General features: G+C 38.2%; 1 protein-coding gene and 1 long non-coding RNA gene across 9 annotated transcripts in view; one reads left to right on the forward strand and one right to left on the reverse strand.

Annotated features, from left to right (window-relative positions):
* The window catches only part of LOC135224954 (uncharacterized), a 401,986-nt gene extending 386,935 nt beyond the window's left edge, over nt 1–15,051 (forward strand). The window contains exon 4 of the long non-coding RNA XR_010316844.1: nt 13,000–15,051. This is a non-coding gene — a long non-coding RNA (uncharacterized LOC135224954). The remainder of the gene's footprint in view (nt 1–12,999) is intronic.
* The window catches only part of LOC135224874 (MICAL-like protein 1), a 226,454-nt gene that overhangs the window by 79,941 nt on the left and 129,013 nt on the right, over nt 1–17,500 (reverse strand). For 2 of the 8 annotated variants that reach the window (XM_064264219.1, XM_064264215.1), the window contains exon 3: nt 4,816–4,871. The exons of the other annotated variants lie outside the window; for them this stretch is intronic. In XM_064264219.1, the coding sequence (XP_064120289.1) occupies nt 4,816–4,849 (34 nt within the window). In that variant the 5' untranslated portion in view covers nt 4,850–4,871. The remainder of the gene's footprint in view (nt 1–4,815; nt 4,872–17,500) is intronic. 8 annotated transcript variants of the gene reach the window in all.

Genomic DNA, 17,500 nt, shown 5'->3' on the forward strand with positions numbered 1-17,500 from the left:
TATTTTGTTTTCTTTGTTCAAATTAATGTCTGAATTCCTAAAAAAGCTCTGTGACACAAGATTACATATAAATAAAACCATACATTGTTTACATCAAGAAAATTAAACCGCCCGGTATTATACCGTATCTCAATTACATCATAAACGTTACGTGGTTTAGACGGTTCTCTTCTTATAGTTAATCGTCAACTTTATGGTTTACAGTTGTGACTCCGCGCTTTATCTTTGTTTTAATCTGTTTGAAAGAGTCGCTATTAGGAATGAAAAACAGTCTATTCATTTATTAACTATCCTAATAGCTACACGAATGACCAAAGTGCAGGCCAAATGTCTTGCCTTTTAAAGATCATCCCAGCTGAGAAGGCCACAACGCAAGGTTGGACGACGAAGAGGACTTGATGGGAGGGTAAGAAGACGTCTGCTGAGGGTAGGGGCCAAGAAGGCATTACAGGGGTGGGGTGCATGTGTGATGAGGGGGAACCCAGCCAGACGAAGCAAGTCAACCGTGAGGTTGAAGCAAATATACGTAGTGGTTCTTACTATTTGAGAGAGAGAGAGAGAGAGAGAGAGAGAGAGAGAGAGGAGAGAGAGAGAGAGATTGGCGGGGGTCGGGGGGTTGAGAGGAAATGGGTGGATGTGGTAGGGGTGGAGGTTGGATCTAGAATGACGTAGTGGTAATAATGGAGGTGTGTTTGCTGGAGGAGAGGGGGACTGGTAGACGGGGTCAAGAGTTTTCTGGAAAACCCGTTATGTGGGTAGCCTCCGTTTGAAGACTTCTCTGAGACACAAAATGCAGTCAATCTGCAAAAAATTATTTTTGCTTTCATGTTAATTTGCAGGATTTTCTCATGCAGTGCTACGACAAAATGACATCAATCGAGGCGTCTTCTACCAACAACGCCTTCCCTCCCGTTCTCAGCTTTTCCTCCCAGTTGCTTATTCAAATGGAAGAACTGGTTTTTACTGACCCAATGTAATCAGTAGCGAGTCGCGTAAGCCTAATTATGCATCAAACTTTACAAAGCTAAAAGCTAACATAAATTTTCTCATGGGGTAAATAAAATATGTCGAGATCTACGGAAAATATGTCATAATTTCAACAACTACGTAATACCATGGTAATAGTCACAGAGGATCAGGGTGGTACTACCGGGTACGGTTGGAAGAGGAAGAAATTCCTCCCGAGAATTTGAAGGTGGAGGAGTTAGTCTCTCTCTCTCTCTCTCTCTCTCTCTCTCTCTCTCTCTCTCTCTCTCTCTCTCTCTCTCTCTCTCTCTCTCTCTCTACAGTAACCTGCATGCCATGCAGCTATGACGGTCATGTTGGTACAACATTCTAGAAGCCATAACTGAAGATAGAGCACAAACTTAAATAATAATAATCTGGATAATAATGAAATTTAAAAGACTCGTTTCAGCAACAGACCGTTGCACAGGAATTGCAAGGAACACCCAACGCTCACGATGACGTAATTAACGAACCCGCCTAAAATGATTTAGGAGCAGAGACGAACAAATACGCAAACAACGCTTAAACTTGCAATAAAAATCTTTGCTGCTTCCTACTTAAATATGGACAATATCCTGAGGATAATTCCCATAATATATCAGCAAAGAAAACAACTATTTTCTTGTTAATTTAAGAAAGTGTGGCACCTTGTATTTTCCACCAGAGCAAAAACATGGTTGCATTTCTCTCTCTCTCTCTCTCTCTCTCTCTCTCTCTCTCTCTCTCTCTCTCTCTCTCTCTCATAAATTACTTTTTAGATTCTCGGCTTGCTAGTGTACGTAAATCTCCTGTATGATCGAGCCACGATCATTCTTTAAAGATCAACCGTTGCCATGGCTAAATGACATTCCAAAAATTTAGACCGTTATAGCAATCAAGCATGTACGAACGATGGTGGAATGGATATCAATGCCCGCTGTTTTCGACAAATTTCACATCCTCTGAGCAGGAAATTAATATCTACGAAGATAATGGAAGATTACTATATATAATACAAAGGAAGGTGCCCCCGACAACTGTAAAATCAGCAGTGTCGACCACCGGCACTTCTCAAGTTTCCTATGCTGCACCGAAAGTTGCACTGTCAGAGACAAGGACGCAATAACAATGATACTTGAAAAAAATATCATGAAGTAAGTCACATTCAGTGCAGACGAAGCAGGACTATGCCTGGATATTTCTGGTTCAGCGATGACTTCCAACCACCATGTTCCAAAAGACTTACCGTATGGCTGAGAAAAAGGAAAGGCGGAGCACAATAGCCCGGAAATCTGGTAAAAAGAACACAAATCACACGGCTCGCATAACGGCGTCCTATTCTTCTCATTGTACAGACCTGGATCACTTGCATAAGGAGAGAGAGAGAGAGAGAGAGAGAGAGAGAGAGAGAGAGAGAGAGAGAGAGAGAGAGAGAGAGAGAGAGAGAGAGAGAGAGAGAGAGAGAGAGACCAAAACTGGAATTACCATCAATGCAAATACGAAAATGTGATATGCTCTGGCTATAAAAGCCGCCTGTAGGTCTCAGTTCCCATAAAAATGCGAAAAATTACCTATTTTGAAATAATTCTTGTGAGGTATTTTTCGGAAATTATGACTAAAGTGATTAACGCAGTCCTCGTGTAATGAGGCATTAAATTTTTCCTCTGTCACTTGCAATCACATTCACTGACGCTTTACAGTATTTGTTGATGTCCTATCTTGGCAAATGAATCAGTTTACGTAAGACATTTTCTCAGAAATAAAAACCATTCCGGTAAAATAAAGGGAGGTTGATAAAAATTAAAACCCTGAAAAGTGAATGACAATGAAAAGGAAAACTACCATAGAACTAATAGATGCATTATGCACAGTACTCAAGGTTACAACAACTACCAAGATCCAGTGCATTCCAGGAAATACTCATAAAATACATAATAAACAAAGACACAAATGCATCTCCGGGTTCTGCTGGATGAAGTAACGCCGTCAGACGAATTAACTAGAACAATGAACCATTGTCTCTGGAACATTTTCGTTACTTTGGCATCACGCGTTTCCTTGTCACTTCTTATAGTTACTTGGGAAACCACAGCAATCGTCTGAGGGAAAAAATCGTGTTTGTTTATAACAGGACTTCCACTTAATCATTTTCTTAGCACGTACGGAATTGTAAATATCACTGGGAGATACCGTGACGAATAATAAACACGAAGGACTTGCCCCGCCCCCCTCCCCCCAAAAAAAAAAAATCCTGAGAAAGAGGTGAGAGGGAGGGAAGTGGTATAAGAATCCGGTGTCCAAAGACTTAGTTCAGATAATCCACCTTTCCAGTATAACAAATGCAACGTCATGATTTCCATCATGCTTTCCAGTGCAATTGCTCCAATGCAGCACTATTATACACATCTGGCCTTGATCTGCAAATATCTTGCTTTTAGACACATCTTTTACATGTTACGTCTATCACTGTACTAAATGGTAGGTACAGCTTTTTTCACTGTTTAATGAAAAGTTATTATTTCTAACAAGGTAAAGCATATGGGCAGAAGCTACCCAAAATACAACGTCTTCCATTTTCATTTGGTTTATGTGCATAGGTATGCTTTGTCCTACACACACACACACACACGCACACACACTACACACACGGAACACACACACACACACACATATATAGATAATAATATATATTATAATATATATTATATATCATATATAGATCTATATATATTATATATATATATATAGCCGTTTCGGCAGCGTCACTGTCCGATCCTGATTTCGTTCCCTGTCCAACTGGACGGTGGTTCGATCCCATGGGGGGGGGTACGAAATTATTATCGACTAAAAATTCCCTCTCGGTACATATATGAAAATATATCATTCCGAGGGTAGAGCGAATTAGATATTAAAGGACATTTGTAGCTCGAATGTTTATATGAATCACGGTGATGTGATAATATTCATATATATATATATATATATATATATATATATGTGTGTGTGTGTGTGTGTGTGTGTGTGTGTGTGTGTGTGTGTGTGTGTATTATATACTGTGCGACGTAATGCTTTCTAGTTTTCGCTGCTGTAAGTTTAGGTTGCTCATGCAGTCTGCCCTTCCCCAGACTATCTCATTTACATTCCATAAAACAAAGCAGCAAAACTCACGATGAAGCCAGTGAACTTAAAATCAAGGTTTTAAGAGAATCCCACTCACAAAAGATACTCAAGCGGAACTGTCTAGACGCTGTGTGCATTTCTCACTTGAACTGGTTAAGTGCCCCCCCCCCTCAAGGTAAAGGGTCAAAAACAGGTTGGATACATGATAACATGTGAAAATTTAAACATTTTTCTGTCTCTCAAGGCGAAGTGTGGAATAACAGTGATTAAAAATATCTTCACTGCTACGGTGAGTTCAACGGTAACTATTCATCTCTGTCAGACGCAACTTAAATTCCAGTTTCTTAATCGTGTGGAACTTATTCGTTCTATTTGCGCACAAAAAAAAAAAAAAACTATACGATGCATTGACAAAATATTCATGTTTATTTCGTTCTCCTCCTTTATCTTTGGCCAGCGGTACCAACTGTTATGGTAACTTGTCATTCTTGTTGCTGGTAAATAGTATAATGATGATGAAGTAGAGAGCCAGACAGCTATTTCTCCATAAATGATAAACGCATACTGATATAACTTGTAACATTTTTTTATAGTTATTCAACTCTGATTGTCTACATACTTTTTCTCGAAAAGTACCTACTCTGCATCTCATTAAATCTAATAGATCCAGAGTATACCTTATGTAAACTGGTAAAAAACTGTACTTACAAATTACAAAGTCACTCAACACGGACGTTCGCATAAGCAGCAGTCACAATACCAACCTGAAAGAAAATGAACAACAAAATTAAAGTTCACGTTTATTAGATGTGTTAGAATGTGAATGTTGATTCCTCTTACTTATATTGTGATATTAAATTATACATCGATTAGTCCCTGCATACTTGTGCCCGAATCTTTCCTCCAGCCAATTATACAATGAAAATGCAGGGAGGGAGGGAGGGAAGTGAAGGGAGTCGAATTGCCATCTGCCATGATTTATCAGCGTTTATAAACGACCCGCAAAACCTACAAATAATAAAACGAATTCGGTAACAATGAACGGATAAGGAAAAACACTACGATCATGGATATCAATAAATAAGATAAAGCCACAAATAACCGTTGAAAGTATATTATTACCTACGTTAATTAAGCACCTCTATATAGTTGGAATTTTGATGTATAATTTTATCTTCTACAGATATACATACAGCACTGACCAACATAATTTCCTTACAAGCCGAAAGAAGAGTGAATAGAATTCTCGTTCAAGGGGAGATACTGCGTAACAGGATATCCGTTCAGAGAAGGTAACAGTTATAGGACTGGGAAAATAACAGGTTGAGTCTGCATAAAAAGTCACCAGTTACATTCACGCTTCTTGTTAATAATGTATAAACACGTCCAAAACGATTACTATCATTATTATCGGTGTTGCTGTTAAAGATGATTCGACATTAACATAATTTTCAACCTTGACCTTGTAGTCCTTATTGTCGTCGCTGCGATACAATAACAGAACAGTTTCGGATTTTATTATTCAAGGTCTTTCAATCCAGTTTATTCTACTTTTTTTATTACACAACAAATGGAGATTAATCTAATATTCAAATAACTTCATAGAAAGAGATAAAATGGCCAATAGTTCTCTCTCTCTCTCTCTCTCTCTCTCTCGTCTCTCTCTCTCTCTCTCCTTCTCTCTCTCTCTCTCTCTCTCTATCTCTCACTCTTTCTCTTCTCTCTCAATCTCCTCTCTCTCTCTCTCTCTCTCTCTCTACCTCTCTCTCTCTCTCTTCTCTCGTCTATATATATATATATATATATATATATATATATATATATATATATATATAAGTATATATATACATACATACACACACACATATATATATGTGTGTGTGTGTGTCAGTATTACGTGTCAGTATTACATGGCAGTGAATAAGAAGCTTGAGGTGTAGCGTAATTCCGGCCCTTGCTGGGAAAGGAAAATGTGTATCGCAGGACAGGGGCGTAGCTAATATACGGCACCACGCTACAAAACAACAACGTGACCTGCTGCGAAAGTCTCTTGTTTCCGACTGCACGAAGTATAAAAGGTTGCACAAGAAAAAAAAAAAATCTTGAGCGCAGAGCGTGAGTGAGCGTCTGTAATGGTTGGTGGCCTTCAGCAAGTGGCTCAAATACCAATACTTCAAAAGAAATGAAGAGAAGAAATCGCTGAGCTGTGAAGAAGAACCTTCATTGTACGTCGTAATGATAATTATTTTCACTATATATATTCATACATATATAATTTCCGTTCTCCATCCATTTTTTTTATTTGTGCTTACGCATCCCTCTGTCAATATTTTAAAATATCCATCTCGTACTATATTTATATCTAGATAATACTAAATTACCTTCACTCCTCACCCCCATACCACCTCAGTTAAACACACACACACGCACACACTTGTTCCGGCTCTGGAGCTGGTATTCTCCCAACAACCACTTGTTTTTTGCAAGTCTGTTTTAAGGTATCTGAGCCGACATGACAAAGTCAAACGTCAACAGGAGTCTTTACAAAATATTCAATGTGTTTGGGTTTACAGTTATCTAACAGGGGAAAAAACCGGCGGCTTCTCAGTTACTGACGAAACCAGTTATTTTGATTTCCAAAATTAACAGGTATAGTTTTTGGAGATAAGTTTCAACAATATGTGGGGTTTATTTTCCGGATCACAAATCAGTGTTTTCTGCGTTTTGGTCTGCCCAAAGCAATAGCTCTCTCTAATTCTGATATCCTTGGTATAATCGCTTCTCAAGTTATGATGCAACAACTGCGTTACGTGAAAACGTAAGAGTTTTCTAGCCATCGTTCAAGGGCAGGTCTGTTCTTCGCTGATCGAGCAGAAATAAAGTACACATCTTGGTGGTGCATTGGCATAGTTTCTAATGCTTGTGCAGGAATAACTGTAAAATCACAATTTGACATGTGCCGTTGGTGGACTTGAAGCAATCACCTGGCATGAGGAACAGGTGGTCAAATCTCAAAATAATGTTGGAGAGGATTTCTACTAAATCGGGTCTCGTAGTGCAAGAGAAGTACATTTTCTGTTTGTCACTGTAGAAGCAGATGGGATTGGTTGAAAATGAGAATGGTCTTACTCAACTCCCAGCGCAGAATGAACTTCCTACATTTCGTTCGTTTTCTCGTGCAAGCAACTGAGTATATTAACATTTCCGAGCAAGGCAGTATTATGTGAAAGTTGAACTTATACCAAATCTTAGGGGGATTTTCAAATTCCAGAGCAGTTCTCGAGGCACTGGGAAGAGGTCTTGCATTTACGGAACTGTGTCTAAATCATAAGCATTTAAGAACTTGCAACATCAGATAACCGTCAGAAGAACCCAGCTTTCAAGTTGTCCTCATAATACATGAAATTTTCCTACAGAATGTTACTAGATCAGTGTAAAAAGTTGAGACGCCAGTCTTTTAAATCCTTGTAGTTGGTCATCAAAATGAATCAAGGCAAATGAGTCCCTTGACAACGGGAAATTAATCATGTGGGAGTTTCAATTAGGGATTTTGGAGACTTTATAAAACTCCTAATCATATGTGACCTACTTTTCATTTTGACATACAGTATGAGAACTGTTACACGAACAAGAAAAGTAGATTTGGCCATAATACCAGTCCCATAAAGTAACTAATACATACCCCATAACTATGTCACCGAAAGACAGGACCTTCTGAAATGTCAATAAAAGCATGAAAGGTCGTTATGGGATGACAATTAATATAAACTAAAATTTCAATAATTTCCATCAGCACCAGTAATGCGACGTAACAAACTTTATGTTAAAACTATGAGAGCACAAAGCAATCTCAGAAACGAAGCCAGTCACAAGATTGTACGTGACAAATTCTGAATATTTTATTTACTGGGAACGTCAAAATTCCATCTAATAGAAACAAAAAAAACGTTGCGCCCCCCCCCCCCTCTCTCTCTCTCTCTCTCTCTCTCTCTCTCTCTCTCTCTCTCTCTCTCTCTCTCTCATACCATGGACAAAGTTATAAAACAAACTAACCAAAGTTACAAAAGTTTGTGAATGTGGATGCTTGCTATAAATAACTGCAGCGCGTACAACCCACATACACCTGTTAAAGTTGCTCATATATATATATATTATAATATAGATATAATATATATATATTTATATATATATATAGAATATATATATATATATATATATATATATATATATAAACAATACTGCCCACTTCTTACCAGAAACGTATGTAATTGTAATAGCTATATATGTATGTATGTATATAGTATATATGCATACACGCACGCCAAATCATGTAATCCACGTGGAAAAATAATTATACCTTTACATGACCGTACGTCTTCATGTTAACACCATACCAAAAGAAGGATTCATTTGCAAGCAAAAAGCACGAACTTACACAAGACTTGTTCCTCATTGCTATTCTTATCGTAGAGATCCTAGTCAAAATGTTTCCGTGAACTCGGCACCTAGACTCACCTGGTACCGGCCACTCTTTCACAAGCACCTAGTTATCACATCCTTAAGTCCCATGAAAACAATCATGAGAGAGAGAGAGAGAGAGAGAGAGAGAGAGAGAGAGAGAGAGAGAGAGAGATATCCGGGAATGTCAGCCGATGAGTAATTCCGCTTGTCCCTTCTGCTTCTTAATTAAGAAACCATGAATAAAGGATCAGGCAAGCCACCCAACCAACGGTTTAATCTGAGAGGGTCACATAAGAGCACTTGTTTTCAGCATTGCACCAGCCCTGGTCTGAGTGAATATTTACACGACAACACTGGAGTGGTTGGTACCGTTCTCAAAAACAGAAAGGGTGACCGCCGAATGGCACGATATCTGCTCAATGCCATCTCGAAGGCTTAGTGGGAGCACTTGCAAAGATGACGTCAGCCCGCACTCTGCGAGGCATTCAACGAAGGCAGGCGAATTTTGCCTGTCGGACAGAGATACAGTTACAGATTATTTCCCTAGGCCAACCCCCTTCCACCACCAGTGCCTCTCCTCTCAGACAGCTTCCCAGGCAAGCATGATCACATTCTCTGAATTTTCTTTTGCACTACACGTTACAGTGAAGATGCCCTTCTATCCTCTCACCTTTGTGAAGCTATTTCGCTTACCATGTCACATAAGCCTTCATGACTCATAGTAAGTACATCCTTTACAGAAGAAAAATAGCTTTGGTAAATTTATGAACGAACATCTTTCAAACGTAACTTTCGCATGTTAAGCATACTTTTAAAATGACGGCTAAACGTGCATCACGATACGCTGCATGCTAGAAACATAATATAATTACATGCATGATCAAAATTTGTTTTCACTCATCACGTACGTCAACATTCTTCACTAGTACCATATGAGTCCATAGTCTCTCTCTCTCTCTCTCTCTCTCTCTCTCTCTCTCTCTCTCTCTCTCTCTCTCTCACACACACACATTGTGTGTGTGGAATTTCCAAACGGACGTTTTCTGGCTGATCACATTTGATTTTGCTGGAAGTTCTGGACGCCAGGCGTCGGAACCGAACAATATTTATCAATCTCCCACATATGCTATCATTAAACCTGAGTGTAATTGTAAGCCCGCTCTCTTATCATTATCTATGCAATTACTCCTTATCTCTATCCCAATCACTTAGTAACCCCAGTTCCGAGTAATTAAATAAAATTTAAAAAAAAAGTATCCGGGTGTGCAGTAGCAGCCTATACCATTGGCCACTTCAAACTGAAAACATTTCGCTGAGGAAGAAAAGAAAATCAGTAAGATTCAGAGAGTAATAATTACCGTCACTTGTTTCGGAACAATTTAAAGGTGTCTGAAGGAGAAATGATGCAAACGGCCAAGGTGCAAATGAGATCGCCGCATAACTCCGCTAGTATCACCCAGGAAGATGTTTCTCCATATTTCAAAACAACATTACAGCGTCAGGTACGAAATACGAGATCTATTTAGAGAGAGGGGACTCAAAAAGGGAGTTTAGCACTGTGGGTTTTCGGCAGACCACCCATTGAAAGAAACAATCAGTAGCAGTCTTATCTAGTACATCAGACATGATGATCAGAAGCAATTAAGGCGATACACGATCACGAAGTTCACAGCGTCGTGCGAATCCGCTCACATGAATACCGATGATCGAGGGTGTTGAAGATTCCAATATTATGGAAATTGAGTCACACACAAAGACTTCTCTCAAAGAAAAAATTCTTATGAAATTAAACCGAATTTCATTATTCAATTGTCTGTATTGAAATCACACACACACATACAAAAAACTCGATTTCGTAAAATCATTTCCTTTCCTTCTCGTCACTTCTCGGGGAGATTGTCAGGGCAACGGTATATTTCAATAACCTTCGCCATTTGCTCAATCCATTAATGAATGTTATGTCCGCCAACGATCCGCTGGACAAATTAGATGGAATGTAAGTTACAAAAAGTGCATCTAAGTCTAAATTCATTAAACCTGTTTTTATTCTATTTTAATCGTAATACTACTCTTGTTTCAAGCTAAAACATATAATATTCTAATTTATGAAAAAGCAAATATCAGTAAATAATTTGTTTACTCTCATCCTGGTCATTTAATGGTTTATAGTTTGTGCCATTGAGCTGCAATAAAGAAAAACAAGTAGTGTTTCTTTTCACCAAAATGCTGACGTGTCGGTGACGAACTAACCACATATTGAGCATAATTGACACAGGTTAAAAATGACACCGGTGTCATGGCCAGGACCATGAAACTTCACCTTGCTTTTAAAAAATACAATTTCAAAGAAGTAGAGAGACCGAGAGGCAGCAGCAAATGATGCCGGACTGAAAAATATGATTTTATATACATAACACTATCTAGCCAATCTAAGTGGTAAAATAAAAGTAATCCTCCAATGTCTCCAACCAGTCTAAATTCTATAAAAAAAAAAAAAAAATTATAACGTTGTAACCAAAGTTCACCCTGAAACATGACATTATCGCACGAAACTGCTTCTAAGGAACTATTACAACGCAAAAGAGCGATACGCCTCTGTTTGTGTGTGTGTGTGTGTGTGTGTGTGTGGTATGTGTGTGTGGGTGGTGTGTGTGTGTGTGTGTGGGGGGGGGGGGGGGGGGGGGGGGGGGACTAAGGATCTGTAACGCCGCAGCTGACCCTCACACCACAGTTATATCCTACTGGAATCAACAGGTAAACCTTTCCGCGGGGCAAACAAGACATGTCAGCTGAATATAAAGGTATTCCTAACAAAACCATATTCGCAGATGTATCATAATACGGGAATCCTTACAGAATATTTTCACTCACTGCCGTACCCTTAAAAAAAAGAAAAAAAAAAAGTCACGAGACCGTGACCTAACCACCCTACGCACTTAAACCGGTAATCCCGTTGAATGAAAATGGAATAAAATGTTTATTAAGAGAGAGAGAGAGAGAGAGAGAGAGAGAGAGAGAGAGAGAGAGAGAGACTTGGGTAGGTTTCACATCGTAATAAGATTAAAAGCGAGACAAAAAAGAAGGCAGTACACACAGCAGGGTCTAGCATCACCAGGTTGCCTGACTGCAAGCCAGTACGGAAACAAATGCGTGCTTGCCAGTCTTATAACTTTTAGGGATTTCACACTTGCTTTTTCTAACGATTCCTTGATCGATGTACATGTGAAATCGAGCCTACGATCAAAATGTAACAATTTCCAACTGTCTGTGTTGTACGATGCAAGTGGATCTGAAACTAGGTGCACGTGAGAGAGAATTTGCTGGAGAGAGAGACGCGAGCATTCGCGCGAGGCAAGCCGAACAAATGCAACGCGAGAGTTTAGGTCTGCGGAAGGAAGACTCATCTCTCACTTAAAATATTTAAAATTCAGAGGGGGAAAGTGAAGCTTAAGAGACAGTAGCAGCGTTTTCATTGCTATCATTCCACTCGAAATGACACCACAACTGAATGCTACCGAGCAACATATGTGCCGTAATTTAACAATCGACTTCAAAACAAACATCTGTCGCATTCACAGCGGTGACACGACTATGCGTCATTGTTGTCTAGCAGAGCAACACATATTTTCTCTATTTTCATGGCTAAAAAACCTTGGTATATTTTACTGAACGAAAATAACATTACATTCTTGAGACCGACTGGTAGTGACAGAAGGGCAAAAGTAATAAAAGAAAAAGAAAAAAAATTGATCATACAAAACAACACGGCACCGCAGTCAAGAGAGAGAGCACATGGGATAGAAGAGAAATATGGGCGTGGCTGATTCTCTCTCTCTCTCTCTCTCTCTCTCTCTCCTCTCTCTCTCTCTCTCCTATGCAGATGAATGTGCGGATTACACGATTAGTTCAAGTTGGAATCCTACACCAAATTACGTGGAGAACAAAGTGGGGTTATAGGGCTCGAATGACAGCCGTTTGTTTCTTGAAAGCAGGGTTCGTCTCTTCGCCTATAAAAAGAGAAGCGTTCCTGAGTTGCCAGAGATCAATTTCCATGACAAATTTCAAGTTGCGTAAATAAATCCAATATTGTTTACACTTCTAGCTTTTTAAAACAGCCCGATGTAACTTACGCATTCGGCTTGTAAACAGACATGATATTACTTACATTCAGGCTGTGTACAACAGCCTTTGTAAACAGACTTATATGTAAATTCATAGATCATATAGGAGAAAAAATTACATATATACTGGAGTAACGATTGAAAAATAAACAAAAACTGCGAAAATACATAGACACAAAAGACACTTATCAGCCAAACAAAATTAAACACAAACGCTGTCAGTTCCAACACCAGTCTATACAAAACATAGCAATAATTTCCACGCAAAGCTTCCCCTTTTTATCTAATCTATTTTTGTTTTTCTTTTCAGGTTGATTTATTGATTTATGGTTCCTAAAACTGGCGTCAAACGCGTACGTTATTGACGCCGGCTTTCTCAGTAGACCCAGTTTCCCTGCTACTAAAAACCTATTTCTGTGTTTTACCTCTTGCTCATGTGGACCAAGGCGAGAAAAATAGTGAACTACACTCGAATCATTGTCAAAAAATAAAATTATAAAAATATTCATAAGATATCAGAGAGAACTTTGATAAGCAAAAAATAAACCAGTGAGCATGTTGGCAAGCGGCGAGAGTTCATCATCATCCAATCCTTTCAGCTTTCAAGTCTGATCAACAAAAATTCTTCAGGAACAGCATTTCAGTATAAACTAACAGCCTACTTAACCTTAGGCAGGAATTTCAAGCATGCGCAGAGAGAGAGAGAGAGAGAGAGAGAGAGAGAGAGAGAGAGAGAGAGAGAGAGAGAGAGAGAGAGAGAGAGAGAGTTATTTTCAAAATCTGTCTTTGCTTACGTTCAACTTAAAAGAAATAAGTATGGTACATTGTTCTGTTCAAACGAAGAATTCATAAATGTGGAGAAAGGAGTAAAATCGAAATCATCATCATCTAACTTTAAAAAAAATAATAATAAAATAAGATTTATGAGGTTGAGTCTTTCATATATTTAGGAACAATTGTATCCAGTACCGGCTCTCTTGAGATGGACTCCAATAAAAGACTAAATGAGGATAATCATGCAAAAGACAGGATAAATAAGATATGAAACGCAAACAGACTGAAATTGCATACGAAAGTATGATATTGCATAAACTAAGTACGACCTCTATTGTTAAATAGACAAAAATCTTGATATCATAAGGAAACTAAATCTAGAAGATTTTATCTTGATATGACAATGAAACTAAATCTAGATTTTATCTTGATATGACAATGAAACTAAATCTAGATTTTATTTTAATATGGCATGAAACTATATCTAGAAGATTTTATCAATTTCAGAATACTGCTTAAAGAGGAATATTAAGAATCAAGTGATGAGATATTGAAAAATGATACCGTAAGGGAAATTACTCAAGGTCGATATGTATATAGATGGATTGAATATTGATGAAAGGGAGAATAGTACTTTCTAGGGCCAGGTGGGTTTCTGTGGGCACCAGAAAAATCAGAAATACTACATCTTCTAGTAAGTATGCGACGGGAGGCAGGGAATGAGTGGAGATTTGTGGAAGTGAAAGGCCGGGAAACGCATGAGGGACAGAATTTCACAGAGGCCCTTTGCGTCGGGCGTCTTTAAAGGCGATGATGATGATGATGATGATGATGGTGAACTGGGAAATATGAGCCAAACTCTCATGCTGCAATCATAAATGGTGTCTTCCTACACAAAATTCGAAGTGGCACGAATTCAGTGCTTTTTGATCAAAGCAACCTCCATACAGACACATTTGTAAGATAACAGAAGTCAATAGAAAATCATGGTTGCACAATAAATTTAACTTCACTGCATCCTCCCAAAAAAGCTGCAGCTACCAAAGGAATGAAGAAACAAGAAGCCCCATACGCAAAAAGAGGACACTGGCAGAGAAGTGCGGGAAGGAGGAGCAAAGGACTTCAGATGAGGATGAGGCACCTAATGGTACCTCTGGGAAAAGACTTCCATTAGTGTCTCTTGGGTCCCTGAAAAGATTCAACGAGTTCCAAGGCTTTCTGGCGGGGAATTGACGAGACCCATATGGTTATACTGCCATCCCCTTAGTAACTAGTTTTAAAGGCATCAAAAAAGTGAGTGGATATTTTGTTATACTAAGTTTGTCACAGAACTCATGGCTAATAGTTTGATTTTGAAATACAGCGCTGTTCTTAAACACATTTCTCTTTATTTTCATTTGTCCCTAAATAAAACCAAATCTGTTTTGTTCTGTTTTATACTTTAAAAATCGAATGGTAACTTAGTTTAAAGATGGGTGAAAGTAGACATAAAAAAAACTAGGTATAAAAGCCGTACTCTACGCCAAATACTTCAGTATACGAAATGTGAAGCTGCAATATTAAACTTAGCGTAGTAATAAACGGAGAACCTTACGGCAGACAGAAACTAGAACTGATTATTTTGAAGTGCTCAGTATTTTTAAAAAACAAAAAATCTTTATATTTGAATAAGGAGCTGCCAACGGCGAGCAGACTGTACTTCTAAACCGAAAATATTCCCTTCCTGAATACCCTTCGTCCTTTCGACGGACATTTCCAGGAGAAATGCCTCAATACCAGAACAGGTTTCCTCTCCATAAAGATATCCGATTGGATGGACTCTGAATCAAATCCAAGGCTAGCTGGTCACCAACGAAACCTTACACTTTAACCTTCAGAAAACTAATGTAAAATTTGAACAACTAAAACAGTAAAGCAATACAATGGTCAACACACACTGCATACAAATCTTGACAATGGCAAGGAAATCATATATATATATTATAAATATATTAATATATAAAATGGTATACTATAATTATATACAACATATATATATATATATATAGATATAATATATAAAATTATTATATATATATATTTAATAATATATTTTATAATATAATTACATAATATATATATATTTTAATATTTATTATTATAATATATAATATATATATATATATATAGATATATATATATATATATATCTATATATATATATATATATATATATATATAGTGCGCGTGTATGTGTAATTCATATATATACATGCGTAAATAAAAAATGTATGGTTGGCTTTCTACCATTACGGTTACCCCTTAAAATGAAACACCTCTGAATTATGAGAGAATGCCCCTCTATAAATGGTTAGGCTCTTTTTAAAATCATCTATGTCCTTGTTTTTATTACTTCCTTCCCTAGCCGTTCAAAATATATTTTCATTTTGATTTCTTCCTCGTGCTACCTACTTACCAGAACTTACCAAAACTGAAGATAAAGGAAGACCACTTTTCAGGATATCTAATTACAGAACTCGGAGTAACCTAATCATCAATTTACTTCAGAACGGTGACTCACCCTCAATGTCAGTGGGTCAAGAATGAACAAAGTGTTTAGCAGCTCTGGTGTTTTATTCAATCTCTCTCTCTCTCTCTCTCTCTCTCTCTCTCTCTCTCTCTCTCTCTCTCTCTCTCTCTCTCTCTCTCTCTCTCACACAAAAGCCGAATGATTGGGCATCCTAATGCCCGTTCCTTACCCGATTCAGATCGAAAACAGGAAGAAAAGGAGCAAGCAGCCTAGCCCCGAAAGAAACGAAGGTCATAATTAAGAAGAGTGGAAAATGCAAGCAATGGAGGAAATCCAGAGCGTGACGAGAGGAAGGCAAACTCCTCCTCAGGATTTCCTCACTCGACTTTCGAGTTTGGTTGACAGCCGCTCTCCGCTTAGATAAAACATTTATTAGCACATCAGATCAGTTACGGGACTTTATAATTCACTTGACTGACGGGAACAGAGCAAGATGCCAAGGTGAACGTGGGTGCTCACTTCAGGCTTGGTCTCTCGGTATCCTTACCTAGTTATCACACACTCACTCACCTCCTTTTCAGAAGAAAGTCAAAAGTCTGCGGAAAACAAGGAAGACAGACTCCATATCATCAAGGTGGTAAAGGGAAGTTATCACAATTTATAGTTCCTTTTCTTGACTCAGACAGGCATTTTCCTTTGACACTAGGCAAATGGGCAAGCACATTTACAATCTAAAAATTCCAAAAGTATCGTTTTTGTATTGGAAAAACTAGATTTTTACGAATGAACTAAAGAACAAAGGAAGACATCTGGCACTCTTCAAATATGTCATTTCATCTTCAAATCAATCAAAATTAAGCAAAATCCATACATAGAAGGCAGTAGAGGCCAACAAAGCTCTCAGGCAAGTTACAATAAAGAATGCAGCGCTGGGACATTCCCCAGTATATAATAAACGCATAAAACACAGCCCAGAACGTGCCATGATAACTTTAAAATATTATTGAACTTTAGCTGCACCACAACACTCATAGCTGTAATTTACAAATGAATCTTGAGATTCCTGGTTAAGCATGACCTCAAATCATCGTGAAGAAATCCCGATGTTTCATTCCTCCCCATGGCGCCAGAGTAATGTGAAAAGTCTGGCTTTAACCACCGATTGTAGGAAGTCTTCCCAAAAATTTATGTTGATAAATTCAGTAACCCGAGGTGAAACGGAAATGGGAATTGCAAATTACCTTCTAAAGAACTGAGGTTCTTTAATATAGAAAGAAGACAAAAGACCTCTTCAGGGAAACTCCTTTCATATCAGCACTGCCTCAAAAACGAGTGTAGACAACTAAGTTAATAACATAAATGCAATGGCCATTAAGGTATTAGATAAATGGACGCTATCACTGAGGATATTACATCTAAGTATTCCGTGTTCACCTTCAAAACCCAACTTATAAAAACTCGCACATCAATTTTCCGCTGCGCGCTTTCACATTATACACATTTAACCGTAACGGACCTGACCAAGGAA

Source organism: Macrobrachium nipponense, chromosome 20 (genome assembly GCF_015104395.2).
Source record: "Macrobrachium nipponense isolate FS-2020 chromosome 20, ASM1510439v2, whole genome shotgun sequence".
NCBI classification, from domain to species: domain Eukaryota; kingdom Metazoa; phylum Arthropoda; class Malacostraca; order Decapoda; family Palaemonidae; genus Macrobrachium; species Macrobrachium nipponense.